This window comes from Taeniopygia guttata, chromosome 1 (assembly GCF_048771995.1).
Source record: "Taeniopygia guttata chromosome 1, bTaeGut7.mat, whole genome shotgun sequence".
Taxonomy (NCBI): Eukaryota; Metazoa; Chordata; class Aves; order Passeriformes; family Estrildidae; genus Taeniopygia; species Taeniopygia guttata.
Window position 1 is genome coordinate 42,925,375 of NC_133024.1, and position 18,871 is coordinate 42,944,245.

Sequence of the window (18,871 nt, forward strand, 5' to 3'; positions counted from 1 at the left end):
AACAATCCCACAAAAAATTTCCATTGATTCATGTTTTTTCCTATCACTTTTGAAATCTATATACACAGTACTTTAATTTGAATGAGTGGATAGCTCTAATCTTGCTTGAAAGAAAATATTTTGTGCTCTGTTTTCTTTATTTTTTCCTACACTTGCATTGCATTGACCAACTCTGCTAAATGCTCCATATGTCTTTACTTTCTCTTTGAGTAATCCAGATACAAACATTTCCTCTTTTTTTCACCCCAGTACCTCTTTGCACCTGGGGAAAAAGTGAAACATCTCTTTATAAAAGATTTTTTCAGGGAAAAATTATTCTTATTCTGATTATTGATGCAGGACCGGTAGGTCAAATTAACAAAATTGCTACAAGCTGTTCATGGGATTTGATAGCCAGTATATCAGTGCGAGTATTGATAGTTAGCTCTGCATGCCTTTTGAAAGTTTTCAGAAGATTTTTTTTTAACTCTGCTGCCAGAAGTTGAGAAGTTAGTATGATAAAACAAACTAAAAATGTCATTAAAATGTTATAACTCAGGTAGGAAAAATAAGAAAAAAACCCCAAACTGAAATCACAGGATAATTTTTCTTGAAATCTTGGTATCCTGCAGCCAGGGAATATTTACTAACGTCTTTGGAGGTTTTCATTTCTATTGAAATGAGAAAACTGTTTTATGACTTAGAATATTATAGAAAATACTCACTTCTAAAGCCAACATTTAAGAAAATATTTGACCTCAAAACTATGTCACACTGATCTGTTCATCTAGCAGCATGATTTCTGGCAATAGTCCTGAGCTAAATGTAGAAAGCAGTGAAACTTCTTATATGTTACAGCCTTTGGGAGAATGCAGGAGGCTTATGTAAATGCAGAGCTTCAGAAGGGCTCATCTGCCAAAGGACCCTTCTTTAGAAGCCTGTTGAAATATTCACACAGCCCTCTCTTGTGGCTGTGTGTGTCCTGCCGTAGTGCTTGGTTGTGGGGCACTTCCGCTCAGTCTGTAAGAACTGTTTCAAATGCTTCAATGAAGGGTGCAGGTGCGGATGACTGAAACGTGATTAAAGACTGGAGCTGTGCATAGTAATGTATACATCTGATAATGTCCTCTGCTGTGCTTTGCTTACTCATCTGACTTGCTGATATTATCTGCCCCAAAGAATTCAGTGATGTTTTCTTTATTAAACAGCACTGACAAAAGGCTGTTTTGGTGGGGATTTTTGTCTATGAGCTGGGCACATACTCTTGTTATATTAAGTAATATTTACATGCTGTGCAAAGACAGGAAGGAATAATATTTTTCAACTAAAATCTATCAAAAACGTCATAGCTTGCAAACACTTCAGAATTCACTTTCTGTGTTTTTGTTTGCTTATAGTATTGGGGAAGGGAGGCCTAAATTTTATTCCTGAAGTGCAACAGAAATAAAAAGTATGCTTGGCTTTCATGAATACAGAGTGAAAGCAGACTTTAAGCGCCCCAACAACGATAGCATTGATTTCTTTACTCTTCACAGTCATAATATATTCTGAGAGAAGTTCCAGTAAAATACTCCTTTTGGTTTTGTTACTTTGAAATCTGTCTTTGAAGAATTTATGGGTTTTTTGATCCTGCAGTCTTAGGGATGCACCTGGAGTCTCCCTTTGCTACTGATTCTTAAGAGAAACTACTGGTTTTTTTGGGTATCTATGGCATCACTACTGTACAGAAACAGATGTAGAGCCCTTTAACATATTTTTGCTTCTCTTTTTCTGCTCTGTTTTCCTCCCTCTTACTCTTTTTAAAATCCTAGATTAAAAGATCCAGTAAAAGTTGAGGTTTTGGACTTTTTTGTGTGTAAAAAAGTCCTGCCATTTGTTGCAGCAGATCTAAATTGCACTGAGAATGCCTCCAACTACATTTTTTTTCCTGGTTTCTGGAATTCAGCCCATTATGAGTTGTCTGTAGTGCCATTGCAAGTTCTTATTCAACATTGTTTGTAGTTTCCTTCTTTAATTTGCTTTGTTATGTTCTAAAAGGATTTATTTTCTTCTCTGTGCTTTTCTACTTGCTTCTGTAGCAGCTGTTGCCGTACAGATGATGATAGCATAATGCATCCTCAGTGGTGATGGGATCTTGATGTTTGTTGCTGACAAAAGTAATGCAGGGGAGAAAGCAAAGACAGGGCCTCTTGACTTTTCTACTCTCACAGTAGACATAACATTGAGGAACTAAGTGAATCTATAAATTTTGTTTTCTGACAAAAAAAAATTAGTCCATTTGTTCTACTTCATGAAGCAAAGTCTTTTGCCAAGCTGAGTTCAAATCTCTGTGGTCTCTTTACAACAATCTGGTGACCTTAATCCCAGTGTTCTTTGTGGACAGCTTTGTCAAGATAATTATTGATGTTTTAATATCCTCTTTTTTTTTTTTTTTTTTTTTTAAGCAGTATGGAAATAGCTTCACAGAAAGTAGACAAAGCATATCACTTTTTGAAGTTTTTGTATTGGTAAATTTCTGAAAAAACTAAATAAAGTCTTTGGGAAGAAGAGTTCACTGTTTGCATTAGTCAGTTTTGGTTACTTCAGATCTTAGCAAGATTTATAAAACAAAGCATGTAAGTGGTGTTGAAACATACACAAACACAGGTGTGTTTGGCTTTAATTTAAAATACAAAAATGTCTTGAATCCATACAGTTTCCTGCATAACGTCCTGTAGGCTTCTGACTGAGAGACATTCTTGCCTGGGATTTGAAGGCAATTTGTTAGAACCTGGTCTTAATCCAAACTGGCATTGGTTTCAGGGGGGATCTTATTCAAACTTGTGATACTATATGCATTAGCATATTATATAAGATGCTACATGTGTAAGCAAGTATTACATTACAATAAATAACCCTTTTTTGCCTTCAAAAGAATCTTCTTGTGGGACCAGAATTGGAACAGTACTCAAGACATCGTTCTTCTTAAGAGATGAATTGGATTATCCATTCTTCACATATTTAATGTTCCGCTTGAGACATGCCTAGGAGAAATGCAGTATATTTGGGTTTTATAGATGTCTTTGACTGGTGGCTTCATCAGTATTTGTATCTTTCAGAGTTGCATTTAATGTTTTCACTGATGGATAAAGTTCCGAATGGCATAGAGCCTATGCTAAAGGATTTGGAAGAACATATAGTTAGTGCTGGACTTGCAGACATGGTAGCAGCTGCTGAAACTATTACTACTGTAAGTGTATTGGGTTTTAGTAAAATAACAACAGGAAAACAACTTTGCAGAAGCTAAATATTCTCTATTTTTGGGACAAATGCATGAATGGAAATAATTTTTAAGATTTTGTGTTTAGAGATCAACTTTTGATTCGCTGAATGTTCTAAATGTCTTTAGGATAACTTTTTATTATTTGTTTTCAGATGTGGCTGTAAAAACTGAGTCTAATTTGTTGTAAAGGTTATAAATTAAGTGCATGGGATGTTTTTACAATACAGTTGTGCTAGAATCTTAATTTTAAAAGCCTCATCAATTTTCTCAGAATTATAATTTCCTGATGAAATTTGAAATTTGCTTCCAATCTAAGAGTGGTTGTTCAGTGTGGGAATTTTAAGGGGTTTTTTCCCCCAGTGTACTTTCTCAGCTTTTTATCATCTTTTTTTCCTCTGGTTTAGGAGGCCTAGGTGTCTGCAGCAGTTAGGATGTGGCATTTGTCTTTTATTGATCCTTGAAAATGTCCTTTAAAATAAAATGTTGCTGTATAGTATTTGAAAGTTACAGTTTTTTAAATTTTTTTTTGTATATTGGAAATACTATCCGGAAAGTCTGTGTTTAAGCCTACGTGCTGTAGAGCTCTCCGATCCAGAGACTAAAGATAAAATGTAAATTCACAGTATGCAGGCCTTTTAGGGTACAGCATTTTTACAGATTAGGGAATTACATGTATGCTCACACTGAATTCTGTGGAACCTTGGGTTTTTATTTGATTTTTGCCTCTTTAGGATTCTGAGAAGTATGTAGAGCAATTGCTTACGCTATTTAATCGGTTTAGCAAGTTGGTTAAAGAAGCTTTTCAAGATGATCCAAGATTTCTTACTGCCAGAGATAAGGTATGTGTTTCTGCTGGTCTTTTGTTGACTATAAGACTCGTTGCAATTTGTATTATGATGTCTCCAAAACCCTTGTGTGCATTCACTGTTAAATTTAGAAGCTGCTATTACTCTATAAAATGTGCAGACTCAAATATTGATGAAATTTACTACCAACTGAGGAGCTTTCAATTTCTGTTATAATGTTGCATAAAGTTGCATATATTCAGCTTTGTAATGGTGTAGAGCACATTAGATGATGACCTTTGTTTTGAGAACTGTAATGTCTGATTCAGCAATAATTTGTGTTTGGAATTTACTTTGTGTCATGACTTCAGACATGCAACCTGCTCCATGTAATCCCTTGCTAAATTGTTGCTTGAAGAAAACGAGTATGTTAGTGGAAAACAGGAAAATATCAGTTTATTGGGAAGTTCAGTCATAGAATTTGAACTCTCAAACTGAAAGTAGAATCTGCAAGCTTTGGGCTAAAAAAAAAAATTGAATTAATTCCATGGTACAGTAGTGTAAAAAGAGATAAAATCTTTGCAATTCATATCAGAAAGAAATTGAGTGAAGCACCAATAATCTAATTATTTTTCAGGCGTACAAAGCAGTTGTGAATGATGCTACGATATTTAAACTTGAATTGCCATTGAAGCAAAAGGGGTAAGCCATGTAAACTTTATATGAATCAAGGTTTTTAAAATGTCTCTTCAGAAAGTGTTTAAAAGGACTTTGTGTTATTTGCATTATGGAATTTCAGTCTGTTTATTGACCTCTGGTAAGACTCTCTTTGTGTGGAAGCGGATCAGTGAATAGCAACGTGTTCAACTTAAATTTATTTGTAGTATTTGGGGATATATTCTCTATGAGTCAGTTTGTTAGCTGAAGTTAATAATGGTTTCCTGGATTATTAATGCCAAAAACCTCAGCTGTATAACTCTGCCACAACTTCAGCAAAGGTCCTGGGGAAAAATGAGGCAGTAATCTTCACGGGAATAACTGTGTTTGATTAAGGTGTAACCATCCACAAGCTGTTTTCCACCTCCTCTTGTGCCAGTTTTGAGTGTGATCTGTCCAGCTGTTGCATTTTTCTTTCAGTGCAGGATTAACCAGGTTAGTTTAAACAGCTTCCAGTAGATTAGGCAGACCTGCGTGACTCAAGAAGAACGACCATGCTTACAGTGCCTGCTCTGCTAACTCAGCCAAGAGAAGGTAGCAGTCAGTTAATTGATTGTTAACATTTACCGTGTGATGTGCCACTTCAGTAGGAGCCTGTATATATTTAGGTGGTTGGGATTGCTTATATATAGTTTGTCGTCTGATTTACTATCGAAACAAAGCTTTTGTGGCTGGGCTGCCAGCTTCCCTTTCCAATTGCTTCTAGTTAGAGGTGGATGGTTATAAATATCTGTCCAGCGTCTTGGTTCATATTCTGGGTTTGGTTTCAGATAATGGCAAGCCAGAATAGGGCTTAGTCTTCCTCCTTGTACTTATTGGAGGAATGCTGTCACAAAAGACTGGATCCCTGCTTCCTATACTTTGCATAGAAGTAGGTAAGGTAGAGGAGTTTCTTAGGTATCTTCTAAAAGTTTCACTTCCTCTGGGACCATCCCAGTTGATACCTCATTTTGATCTTAAAGTGAATCCAGCCTAGTGGTTTCTTAGAAACCACTGTAATTGTGATGGTCTTCTGTTCAGTAGTATTCTTCCCAAGCACTTTGAAGTTGTCTAGATATGCAGCCTGGTTTGACCAAAATGGAACTTCATCTTGCTTAGTCTTCTGTAATAACCAAAAGATTTGTGATCTGCTTGTACTTGAAATGGTCTTTAGGAGGGCAGAAGACATTAGCCTGCAAGCTGCTTCATGAATTAAAAAAAAAAAGGACAAGTTGTCTGAAGAGTTAGCTCTGTGTTTACTAATAGATGAGAGGTTGAAATAATGAGCAAGAAAAATGGATTCCTGAACTTGCTGTGGGCCCTTGAGTAGCAGTCAGGTTGGTGCCATCTGACTCTAGGAATAGGGATTGGTCCTTGCTGTTGGTTTTATTCACCAGTCTAGACACAGGTTCGGAACATGATCTATGCTTGATGAATTTTGGAGAACCACAGTCTGTCTACTATAGTATCTTGTTCAGCTTTAGTCTGCATTTAATCTCCTAGCTGTTGTCCATCATTTATAGCTGTGATGAAATAATTTAATCCTGTTAATATGTGTTAGATGGGTTGAGGTTTGCAGTCTGTGAAGTGTGGTGCAGGAGGCTGTTCTTGAGACCTCATTACAGCATACTGCAGAGATGAGAGAAACATTTCATTGTAGCATTTGTTAATTCTTTACTGGAATACTTCTTCCCATGTAATATTTTGTTGTTTCACACTGTAGTTTCATTGTTATGGATCTAAAATTGTAATTAGTTAAAATAAGCTGTAGAAGCTTTCTGAAAGTGTTTGGCAGTATTTATTCTTCCAAGAAGAAAGGGTGTTATCCCTAATTTTTCATTAGTTTAACGAGGATATAAATTCACCACCACGATCCTTGCCAAGGGGATCAGGAGAGAGCGCTCTGTCTTGTTAACAATGCGACTATTCCAGAATAGCAGGATTCTGTATGGTTTGAAGAAATACTGTTCTTCTTTTATCTAGTGTTGGATTGAAAACACAACCTGAATCCAAATGCCCTGAGCTTCTTGCTAATTACTGTGACATGTTGCTAAGAAAAACACCACTAAGCAAAAAACTAACATCTGAAGAAATTGAAGCAAAGCTTAAAGAAGTGGTATGTTTTTGCTTTCCATTTCACAATTATTCTGAAGAAGGAATTTGTTTGGTTTATTTCCTTATATGGGTTGAGGCCTTGATCTTCAAGAGCAGTTATGCAGCGTGTAATAGTTATAGAGAAAAGAGTTTATTGTGTTACCAAGTGTGTGTGTGTGTGTTTAAATATTGTAAATCATTCAGTGTTTCATGTCTCCTGTGTTGGTTCACAAAATTGGTATATTAAATTAATGCCTATAAGACTGTAACATATTACAATAACTAATATTTGTCTAGAAAATAATACAGGGGATTTTCACATACCAGTGTCCATGTCTTTTTTGATTTAAAATAATTTATTGATGTTTGAAAAATTAAGAAATTGAAGGTGTGATATCATGAAACATTCCTTGCTGATGTCTATGATAGTAGTAACACAGTTGCTCTTAAGGCAACGTCTAGTAGCCTTTCTCTAGTCATAGTCTACAGTGCCATTAGATCAGCATTCAGACTCATCTGGTTCACAAAGCAAATAAATATATTATCTGTTTTTTGACAGCTTTTGGTACTTAAATATGTACAGAATAAAGATGTTTTCATGCGATATCACAAAGCTCACTTAACAAGACGTCTGATATTAGATATATCAGCTGATAGTGAAATTGAGGAGAATATGGTGGAATGGCTTAGAGTAAGTAGCATCACATCTTTATTCGGTTGTGCTGCATGCTTGTGATTAATTAATATTCTACTCTTGAACACAAATATCTTTCTTGCTTAGGTGAGTTTTATCTTTAATAGCTGGCCACTCAAGCACCTTAATACTTTCTTTCTGTCACAGTACTTCATGAAAGTAAAGTTTTCTAGCTCTTCTCTAGTAGTGGCAGTGACAGATTTTAAAATATTTCACATACAATTATCTAAAGGTTTCATATATTCCATATAAGCAAAATGCAGTGTACTTGTTTAATTATGTAAATAATTTGAGATCCATTCTAATTTTTAATTTTTATGTAGATCAGAATATTAATTGCATGCCTGAAACATTCCTTCAAATTTCAGAACTCACAGATTCTTTAATGCATGCATATGTTCTTCAGCACTTGAATTTCTTTAAAGGAATCACCGTATGCCCTTAAGGATAACTACTTATGATCCATGCAGAAAACCCTTTATATTGCATTGCAGATTCACTATTACTGTAAAGTGATGATACCAGTGTACTTCTTTGTGCTCTTAATTTATTTGAGCTTATTATTTTAAAAATAAAGCTTTTTCATCATAGTTTTCTATGTCATATTTACTGATCTGTTTGTTTATGTAGGAAGTGGGAATGCCAGCAGACTATGTAAACAAGCTGGCTAGAATGTTTCAGGATATCAAAGTCTCCGAAGACTTGAACCAGGCCTTCAAAGAAATGCACAAAAATAATAAGCTTGCTTTACCAGGTATTGTTTTCAAATTACATGCTACTTTTTATTTTTCTTAATGAAAAATAGCCCTGTTAAATCTTAGGTTTAAAATTATATCAACTACAGGTTGAACACAGTCTCCATGGCATTGTTGCCCCCTAGACTGGAATTGTCTGTAGACTCTGCTGTCGCCTGCAGTTGATAGTAGAGCTGTATCACTCTGTGAGTTGTTTTGGGTTTTTCTTGTGAGCAGTCTTGTAGATAGATTCCCTTCTCTTGTAGACAAATTGCAAGCAGAGACTTGAATTGGCATCAGCCAGGTGAATGCCTGAACTACCTCCTTTTATGCCCTCATCATTCTTCTAGTGCTCCATGCTGTGGTCCTCCTTTATCTGCCAGCGGGAGAGCTGGATGCATGCTATAGAGAGTTTAAATCACATTCTGAGACGGTTTTACTGATGAGAGAGGCTGAGGAACATCAAGTATTGGACCTGCCATGCTGAAAACTCTTTAGTGCTTATAAGCATCAGCTGTAAAGCTGTACCAGTGTTCAAGGAGCTCTGCAGCAGCAAGAAAAAAAAAACAAGTTTCAATCAGTGCTGCTGGCAGAAAGTCAGTGGTGCACAGAGTGCCTTAAAGTTTAAGCAGGCAGACACCCTGCAACTTTCTAAAAATTCAATCCTTAATAATTGTGTTGAGAGTAGGAAAGAAACCCAAAACATTTTGGTTCATCTATCTGTTATACCTGGAGATTCATATAATCCAATATCATCCTACAGCTGACTCTGTGAATATTAAAATTTTAAATGCTGGTGCCTGGTCCCGAAGTTCTGAAAAAGTGTTTGTTTCGCTGCCCACGGAATTAGAAGATCTCATCCCAGAGGTTGAAGAATTTTATAAAAAGAATCACAGTGGTAGAAAACTCCACTGGCACCACCTCATGTCCAATGGAATTGTAAGTGTGTAGTTTTCATTGTATCAGTCCTAATGACTGCACTTTCTGTTTGTTTATAATAGTAAGAAAGCTTGTGATTCAGACAGACTTATAAATAAAATTTTCATCCTCTTTACAGATAACATTTAAGAATGAGGTTGGCCAGTATGACTTAGAGGTAACAACATTTCAGCTGGCCGTGCTGTTTGCATGGAACCAAAGACCCAGAGAGAAGATCAGCTTTGAAAATCTTAAACTGGCAACGGAACTCCCTGATGCAGAACTTAGGAGGACTTTATGGGTATATCCCTTTCTTTGAAACAGATTGCTTCTTTTGTACTCTGAAATACTGGATTAGTATTTCTAAAGCACTGTCTGATAACACTGTGAAATTGAAATGTGAATGCCTTTCTTGGTAATTAATCAGTTGCAGTGCTGGCTCCTTGTACTGCTGCTGAGCACACGCAGCCTTTACATTAATATGTTCTCCCTACCCAGTGTTACTTCACAAGCTTTTGGAAACTGCAAGAATTTTTTGACCATATGCTGTCTAAAGCAGAGAGTTATGATTGTGTGTTATCAAGTGGGTCTGGTCTAATTCTAGGAAACTAGTGACACCTGGTAAATACATGTTGGTTAAAAATAACTTCAATGTTTGCTTTAGCAGATTTCTAATTATTTAGCTCATGCATAAAGAGAGAAATCGTGAAAGTCAGACTTAACACCACTCTGTAGCCATGAGTTTGTGTATTTTACTACTTTGCATGATTTTGCTTATGCTAACACATTTCAGAAGAAGATTTGGTAAACTGTGTCCCCTCTCTGATTTTACTAGTTCCAAACAAGGCTATGTGGTTCCCTCACTACAATCAGCACTGCAGTGAATTATTATTATAGAAAGTAGTTGTTTCCATTTAGAAAGTCTGGTGTTTTATTTTCATTCTTTCTCCCCCTCCCCTTTTCTCTGTAGTCTCTTGTAGCATTTCCAAAGCTGAAACGTCAGGTTTTATTATATGAACCTCAAGTCAATTCACCCAAAGACTTTACAGAAGGAACCCTCTTCTCGGTGAACCAGGAGTTCAGTTTAATGTAAGATGATGTTTGAAAAGTAAAATAACAATGTACTGGTTTATAACTAAAGGAATTCACTTTACTCTTAACCTTTGTTCTTGAAAGTTTTCAAAATTAACCTAGACACATGCTTTGCTTCCCTGCTCTCACTTTTTTTGGCAATAGTCATGCTTCAAATAGGTGATTGGACTAGATGACTTCCAGCAGCCTCTTCAAATAACTGTTTTTATAATTCTGATTTTTGTGAAATTAAATTTCTTGCACACTTAGGGACGAGGTGCAAAATTGAAGGCTTTGCTATGTTCCAGTGAGCAACAAGTCCATAAAATTTCATGAAAGACAGCCTGTATTCAGAGCAGTAGTGCTGTATTGATTATTATACACACAGAGGAGTTCAGAAACAGAGTGATAAGTTGAAAAAAAATAAGTGAATCTGCTTAATAATGTGGTATGCTGTCAAGAGCCAGGATTTTTGGTGTGGCTCCCACCAGAGAGGAGTGTCTTTATTTCTGTGAGAATTGCAGTACTCTTTTACTGGTGCTTTGAAGTCCTTCAAGCACAAGATAATACAAAGAGAGAATGTCTAAGTGATACTACATTCACTGTGGTTTACTTGCTTCTGATTGCCTAATATTCTCAATGTCTATGATGAGAACTGGCTCCTTGATAGGAACCTCAGATTGTGTGCCTTATTCTCAGCAGCAGCTGGACATCTGGATCTGTGGAGAAAGAGATAAGTGATGAATCTGCTTTCCTGGGGCTTAGTTTGTTGCCCAGGGCCATAATGCTTATTCCTGTCATCAGGATTCTGAGCTTTGGGAAATGATGAGAGGACATGACAGAAGACACAGGCTGCAGAGAAAGTTTGTGGGTGACCACTGAAGAATGCCATCAGCTTTCTTCGTTGCAATAGCTGGGTTTTGTCCCAAACAGTTCTTTGATGGAATATTAACTAGTCATATTTCCTGAACTTTGTTGTAAAACCTTTCTCAAAAGAACCCTATATTTATATAATTAAATTGAAATTTATTTTTCTGAAATTTTGTTGTTTCAGCTGCTAGATTTACTTGTTATGCTTGCTAGCATTATTTAGGTTTCATTGTGTGGAAACATTGGCATTGGGTTTTGATCTGTTAGACAATTCTCTCACTGCCTTAATGCTAATAACCTATAAGTATCTGATTTGTCATGGTACTTGTTGCTAATTTAAGTTTAACAATAATTCTGTAATTGAAAGTTTTGGGATTTGTTTTGGGGTTTTTTGGGGGTTTTTTTTTGCTCACTTTCATGCAATGCAACTCTTTTCAGAAAAAACGCTAAAGTTCAGAAAAGGGGCAAGATAAATTTGATTGGTCGATTGCAACTTACTACAGAGAGAATGCGGGAAGAGGAGAATGAAGGAATAGTCCAGCTAAGAATATTGCGAACCCAGGCAAGTAACCTGCTGGAGGAATGCAAAATTCCCCAATTTCTTTTGTAGCATTGTCATTACTGTAATTTGTTGTGTTATCATTACTTGCTGCCTATGGTTGGATGTTGATGCATGAAATGGGTGTTTTTGAATCCCATTGGAATGACTTCTGCTGTATGACTCTATATCCTTATGAATACCTGATTTTGCATGTGTGTTTGTGCACTTGCAGTTATCAGCCTCCTGTTCTGAAGTAACAGGTCATCACCTCAAAGAGGACAAAGCAGATACTAAGCAAGTGGTGAAGGCGTACGGTGTGGGGTGGGTGACAGGAGCAGATTGGTAACGTTGACTGACACTGGCCACCACCATGAATAAACAGCATTGTTGATCTTGATATCTCTTTGGTCTGTATGAAGAGAATAGTCTTGGAGGTGGAATCACACTGTAGTAACAGTACTATGACTTCTCCTTAAAGGAGAAGTTGAAAAGTGCATCTTAACTGTACAAACTGCAGCTTCCTGCTCTGTGGTTGATAGTCAGCTACTCAAGCCAAATCTTTTGAGCTGACAGTTTTTTAAAAAGCTTGATTTTTTTCTGGCATCAGGGTCATTACATACAATGGAGTCTCATTTTACCTTCAATTTTCAGGTCTGTTCTATCAGTCAGGTTGGATTGCAGGCCACGCACATTGTGAGTTGTGCCACCTGATGTAACATGATGTAACCATTCTGATAGCAGGGGTAATTACAGGGTTAAGCCTAGCTGTACTTAGGAAATGAGTGAGATGTTCACAAGGTATATCACAAGTCATCTAGGAAACTGCAACTTCTGCTCAGGGAGCGAGTGAACATTTGGTTTTAGTGAATAAGTCACACTCTAGATAGAGGATTTAACTGCTCCTTTGACTGGAATTGTCTTATATCTCTTGCATCTTGCCAGTGCTTCATTCTTGTCCTTTATCAGCTTCTTTGTAAAAGTAGTTCTATATAGGCTAAAAAAATGCACCATAGTTCTGATTTCCAAGGAAAAATACAGATTTCCTTGCTGTCTTGCCTTACCAGGATCCTCCTATTAATGCTGTGTTTATTTTGTCACTTCACCCAGGCATTTAAAAATAATTTTTCTTTTCTTCTTGTCCCCCACCAGGAGGCTATCATCCAAATAATGAAGATGCGGAAGAAAATTACTAATGCCCAACTTCAGACTGAACTGGTAGAAATATTGAAAAACATGTTCTTGCCACAAAAGAAAATGATAAAAGAGCAAATTGAATGGCTTATAGAACACAAATATATCAGAAGAGATGAGTCAGATATCAACACCTTTATATACATGGCATAATTGGAGGACTCTGCAGGATGCTGAGAACATAAATGGAAGGGTGCTTGGACAGACAGCTGCAACAGTTTGTGCTGCAGAAGGACTTGTTTTGACTTTCGTTACATATTAAAATCCCTGCCTTACCTTACAGAGGACTATATTTTGCCAATCTCATTCAGCTAGCATGATGGCATTCCCTTCATGTTGCACACTTTTAACAGCATGCTGTTTTGTGGGAAACTTGCATTCATGAAGAGCCCATTGTGAACTTTTTAAAGTAGATTTGATTTACACCCACCAGGAAGAATACAGGTTTGGGTTTTTAGATGACCAGTACTTGCACAAGGAAAAAATATTCAAATATTCATGCACTGAGGAACTGCTATTAGTTTTGTTTTGGATTTGTTTTTTGTTTTGTTTGATTTTGGTTTTTGGGTTGTTGTTTTTTTTTTTAATGCAATTAGGACTAGGAGTAGCACTTTCACTTTTGTGTTTTGGATCAACAGAGTAATGTACTGTCCATCTCTGATCCTTTTCATGTAATAACATTTGAAAGACACAAACACATGCATCACAACTGATACGTATTTGTTAAAGTTAAAACCTGTTTGCTAGAGCAGTGCTTCAATCTAGTAACTGGATTTTAATAATTGACACGTTAAGTGACACAAAAGTAATTCCAAGTCATCGGTGATATTTTCCCTAAGTAAGAGATCATTGTTTTTAAATTGTTTCCTGTAAACAAGGGGATATGTTGTTACCTTAATTTGGACAGGTGATTTGCTACAATCCTTTTTGACAAGGTAAAAGCTTCTTGAATGAAACTTCACTCTAAAAGCAGTTTTCATGGGTGGGTCTGCTATAGGAACAGAAATATTAAGTGTATTTCCTTGTACATTTAGTATTTATATTCCAAATATTTCAGTATGACTACATATATCAGGATGCATTAAAGAGTAATTTATGCACAACTCCTGCAGAAAGAGAATAACAATTGAAGATCCCTGTACTATTTCCTCAGTGGTAACTTTTCTATACATGCAAGGTTTATCCAGTTGGACTAGTCAACATCTTTATATGAAAAACAAACCCTCTGCTTTTTATTTTGTAACTGGTAGGGTAGGAAGTACACTTCTGATGAAAATGATAAAACGCTATGGTAAAATACCTTGTTCAGTGTATGTAGAGAGAGTGCCAAACATACATCAGGAATCTCAACTTCTTAATGTTACCTTTTCCATTCTCAATCATCTGAAGTAGTCATTTGGCACTGCCCTACTCTCTGCTGTTCTGAAATGTCCCAGCCTGTACCGGAGCAATACCATGAGTCATAGGAGCAGAGTGCCTGTCTTAGGACAAAGGTAAGTTGCGCTTTATTCAGTTCTGTATGAATATTTCTTCTATGAATTACAAGTGTGTGAAGTTATTTTTTAATTAACCAGTTGAACTACAACATGTGAAGGCCTCATCTTCTTTGATGATGAAATGGGGAAAGGATACAATTAACTTTAGTCAAAAAAGAAAGCCTTCCAGTAAGTTAGAGGAGTTTTACTTTCACATGGTTACAGTAAAGTATACAGTAGGAGTGGTTTAAAAGCAAACTCTCCAAGAATGGCTGCACTCTTAAGCAGGCTGTGTGCTCTGCATTTACTAATGTAAATGCCAGTGTGACTGCCTGAGAACAGTGTGTATTTGGACATCTGTTTGAGTAAGAAATTTTTGGTAGTGAGGGTTTATGACCACGAGATGAAATCAAGGCCTGGCCAATTACAATTGATTGAAATCCTACAGCTTGTGTTACATGCTTTTATTGATACTCAAAAGTAGATGCTGTTTAAAAATATTGCATCTTTTATGTTGGCCCTGTGGTGTTGCAATTCAGAATCAAAAGGAAGTGGTGCTCTGTGTAGTTAACCAGTGAAACTATTTGAACATTAGAAAACAAAATTCTAATAAAACACTGTGCTGCAAGACTTTCAGTCTTTGTAACTTTAAAGTAATAAATGCTTACTTGGTATAACTGTGGAGAACATGACAGTCTGAGCACACTCTTCAACATGAAAAATTCCAACCCTTAACCAGAGAAGAAAGGTGTGAAATGGTCACATGGTAATTTTGAAGCCATTGGTTTAGATTTGAGAGAGATGTTTAAGAGACTCCATCTTAGATACAACTAGGAAGCTGGAATGTATGCAGAAAGGAAAAGCTTGCTAAAAGCCAAGGAGCTACACATTCCCCAACCAATAAATACAATACAACCTGATTGTTACCTATACATTTCTCAAAACATGGGATGGAAATAGAATTGGTAATGTGCCTATGATGTGGTCATTTTTTCTTTAAATATATACCAGAAATGGATGTCGGGTTTTTTATGAAATCTAAGACAGACACCAGCAAATTTGTTAAAGATGCAGAATCACATTTAGCATCCTTCATCAGGTCACTTCACCAATATGCACTTAAAACTAGTATCACCTGGGGCACAGGGAGATACCTGGGGTAAGCTGTTATTTTGGGGAGGGTAGAGTTCAGATCTAAATGAAAACTATTCTTCACTTGCAATATGGCAACAACGCACTTTTAAGGCTGCAATTTTTAGCTATGAATATATATGTCCAAAGACCTAGCTTAAGGAGGTGCTGCATCTGAAAAACACGTTGCCACACACACTGCCACGGTGAATAGCTAAGGAATGAAATCTGGTTTAGAAGGGGTAGGGGGGGAAATCACTTTTAATGGGTTTAATTAATACTGTTAAATCTTTCTCTGTCCCAACAACTTGATGATAATCTCAGTTTCAATTCTGAAGTCTTCCATTTTCCTCTTTCCACAGTTGATGTCCCTAGCTTCTACTTTTACTCATTTATTTTTTGTTATGACTGTAATGCAGTTACATTTCCAAATGACAATGCGACTTTCTCATTTTCATCTTTTTAAAATTAATATAATTGTTCTGAATGTTCACATCTTGCATTTATCTGCATTGGGATGCCATTGTCCTGTAAAGTGCAAATTTTAAAAATACAATTGGCAAAAAGATTTGATAGTTTTACAGAAAGATTTGCTATCTCAAACTGTTTTCTATTTTCATCTAAATGACTGGGATGCTATCTTTGTAATTCTTTAAGGTCATATTTGTGAAATAAACAATACATGAAAGCTTTCCTGTCATATACACTATATGTAGTCTGGAGTGTTGAGCGAACTCGGGTTCCTGAGTTGTAATAACTATCTCCGTATGGTATTTACAATTTTGAATGTGTGCCACTACCAAGATAATAATGCTGTACAATTTTGAATGGTGGTAGTTTCTGTATGGCAGTCCAGCTGAACTATTTTGATGTACTGCTTAATTTTTGAATTTTATTTTTTAAGTTGTATAATTTATTTTCTTGCAAAATAAAAATGTAATTTAAAAGACTACTCATTTAGCAAGGTATTTTGGTGTCTCACCCTACAAAATTTTTAATTTGAATTCAGGTGCTGCTCCTAAAATTGCCACTGTATGAAATTTGCCTGACTTCAAGTCCCAACAGCTGTTATGATCAGAGTAATTAAAAAACAAAAGTGGAGACTTGCAATTCTTTTCTTGTTAAAAATTTTTACATATGTAAAATTATATATAGAGCTATTTAGTCTTCCGAATTCTATTTAAAGATGAGCTGTAGTCTTTCAGTCAGTGTATCAAAACCTGCCATGCCAAAAGTGCCTGGGAGTTGCCTAACTTAGTTTACAGCATTTTTAAAAAGGTTTATGGCATTTTTTAAAAGGTTATGTCTCTGTGCAACTTACAGGGATGAACTTGGATTGCTGAATATTTTGGTTCATTAGTCTCTGAAGTTATTTACAATGTGCATCACTGAAAGTTACTGGTGTTGCCACCAGGACCTTCAGGTAGCTGATCCTGCAGTAAACTGTGATGTGGGAACAGTCGCTTGCCTGAAGGAGTGCTTTTAATCTAATGGCTTTTCTTCTCTGATTGTTCTTGCCTTTTAATGCGAATCTCTTTTTATATTTCAGCTCCTTTCTTTAAGTGCACCAGCTAACCATTGGTGTTCTGTGTTTTCTGGTACATGCAGAGTTTAGAACTATTTGTATGGCATAAACAGTTATTTTTGAGCAACTGCTCAGTACTGTGCATGGGAATTGGCCAATTGGCAGTTCTTGCAGGCAGAGTTTAGATGGCAGGTTGCCATTATTTCCAAACTTTTCCCCCTCTTTTAGGGCAATATATAGTCTTTCCCAATGATTTTTCAGAAGACATTGTTCCCTAGAAGCCAGTTATTGCAGGAGTTCCTTGGCTGAATCAACTCCTACCCCTGTAAATTGATCACAGTTTTGGTAGAATCGTTGACATAAATACAAAAAGCTTAACCTGGTTCGTTCTTCTGATAAAGTGAGAATGTGGCTTTATTTTCTTCTTTGCTTTACCTGTCAACAGAATCATAGAATGGTTTAGGATGGAAAAGACCCTTGAGTCCAACTGTTAACCCATCACTGCTAAGTGCACCACTAAACCATGTCCCCGAGTGCCACATCCACTAAGTCCAGGGATGGTGACTCACTTCGCTGTATTACAGCTTGACAACCCTTTCCATGAAAAAAAAATTTCTTAATATCCAATCTTTACCCTCTGTGGCACAATTTGAGGCCATTTTTTTGTTACTTGGTAGAAGAGATCAACCCCACCACCCTTGGCTACAACTTCCTTTCAGGCATTTGTAGAGAGTGATCAGGTCCTTTTCTCCAAGCTAAACAACCTCAGTTCCCTTAGCTGCTCCTCACAGGACTTGTGCTCTTGATCCACTCCCTGGATATCTCAACATCTCTAGGTAGATCCTAATTTATTTTAGTGATGGAGATCCACTATGGAAATTCAGTTGGATACTGTGCTTCAGCTCCTGCATGCAACCTTACACACCTGTAAGAAAGAACAGCTAGAGTCAAGAATGGCAGCTGCTGCTTCCCTCTGCAGATCCAGGGCATGGCCAAAGTAAATACCACCTGCTGAGCTAAGAGCAGCACAGTGTGACTTTTTAATGATCTGTGACTGGACACCAAGAGTGAGTGACTTTGAAATTAGTACATTATAGTCATTCTTAGTGAGAAGAGATGATGAAAAAATTAAAGAATGTTAGCAGGTTATATCCCTGGAAAAGAGCTTTATACTGCAGGAGTAAAGACAAATTAAATGAGAGTTTTCTGGGTTTTGTTCTACATGTTTTTCAGCATTACTTATTTCTTAAAAACATTGTCATCCAACCTGGATGTTTTTGCTATATGGTACACATATATTTTCAGATTAAAACCTTTCTTCCTGAGACAATATTTGTCAGTTCCTATATTATCTCTGGTTTGAACTTGGAAACTCTGTAGCTAAATGAAGGTCTAGACTAGACCTTGCCAGTGCCTGTCCCAGCCAGCCTCTTGCTGCATGTCTGGAGAATCTTTGGATATATATATAGAAAGCAGGAAGTATTTTATTTTTGAGAGCAAGGACAAAGTGAAATCCTCTCTCACAGGGATTGAATGAGATGTAGAACAGAAAATCGTTTGAAGTAGTTTTGACAGAACTTCACATTAGTTCTACAATGTGAAGACCAAATAATTAAAAAAAAAAAAAGTCAAGGTAGCAAATGGATATTTACAAGTTGTTGAAATACTCTTGCTTTCTAGGTGCTATGTCCAAAGCCTGGTTCTTGGTATTTTTTCTAGTTTACGGTACAAGAGGAAGGAAATGTGCATGTAAATGCTCATTTATGTGACTGGTAGACCTCAGTTCTGGGGAATGCTTCATTCAGTTGTGGGTTACTGTAACAATATACTACCTCAGGGATTAAAAAAGTGGTTGAGGAGAAGAGACTGATCAGAAACAAATACAGAATTGCTTGTCCTAGACTG

The 18,871-nt window shown here is 36.5% G+C and overlaps 1 protein-coding gene across 2 annotated transcripts in view; it reads left to right on the plus strand.

Moving 5' to 3' along the window:
- CUL5 (cullin 5) overlaps positions 1-16,393 on the plus strand; it is a 31,703-nt gene extending 15,310 nt beyond the window's left edge. The window contains exons 9-20 of one of the 2 annotated variants that reach the window (XR_005980060.2): positions 3,078-3,208; positions 3,973-4,080; positions 4,664-4,728; positions 6,706-6,838; positions 7,376-7,507; positions 8,141-8,264; positions 9,008-9,183; positions 9,302-9,463; positions 10,133-10,251; positions 11,542-11,665; positions 12,794-14,328; positions 15,804-16,393. Coding sequence is in view for 1 of the 2 variants with exons in the window: in XM_030270345.4 (XP_030126205.1) it covers positions 3,078-3,208; positions 3,973-4,080; positions 4,664-4,728; positions 6,706-6,838; positions 7,376-7,507; positions 8,141-8,264; positions 9,008-9,183; positions 9,302-9,463; positions 10,133-10,251; positions 11,542-11,665; positions 12,794-12,988 (1,469 nt within the window). In the remaining variant the exon portion in view is untranslated. Of the gene's footprint in view, positions 1-3,077; positions 3,209-3,972; positions 4,081-4,663; positions 4,729-6,705; positions 6,839-7,375; positions 7,508-8,140; positions 8,265-9,007; positions 9,184-9,301; positions 9,464-10,132; positions 10,252-11,541; positions 11,666-12,793 lie in introns of both variants that reach the window. The other variant, XM_030270345.4, reaches the window with a different exon arrangement.
- The last annotated feature ends 2,478 nt before the right edge of the window (positions 16,394-18,871 follow it).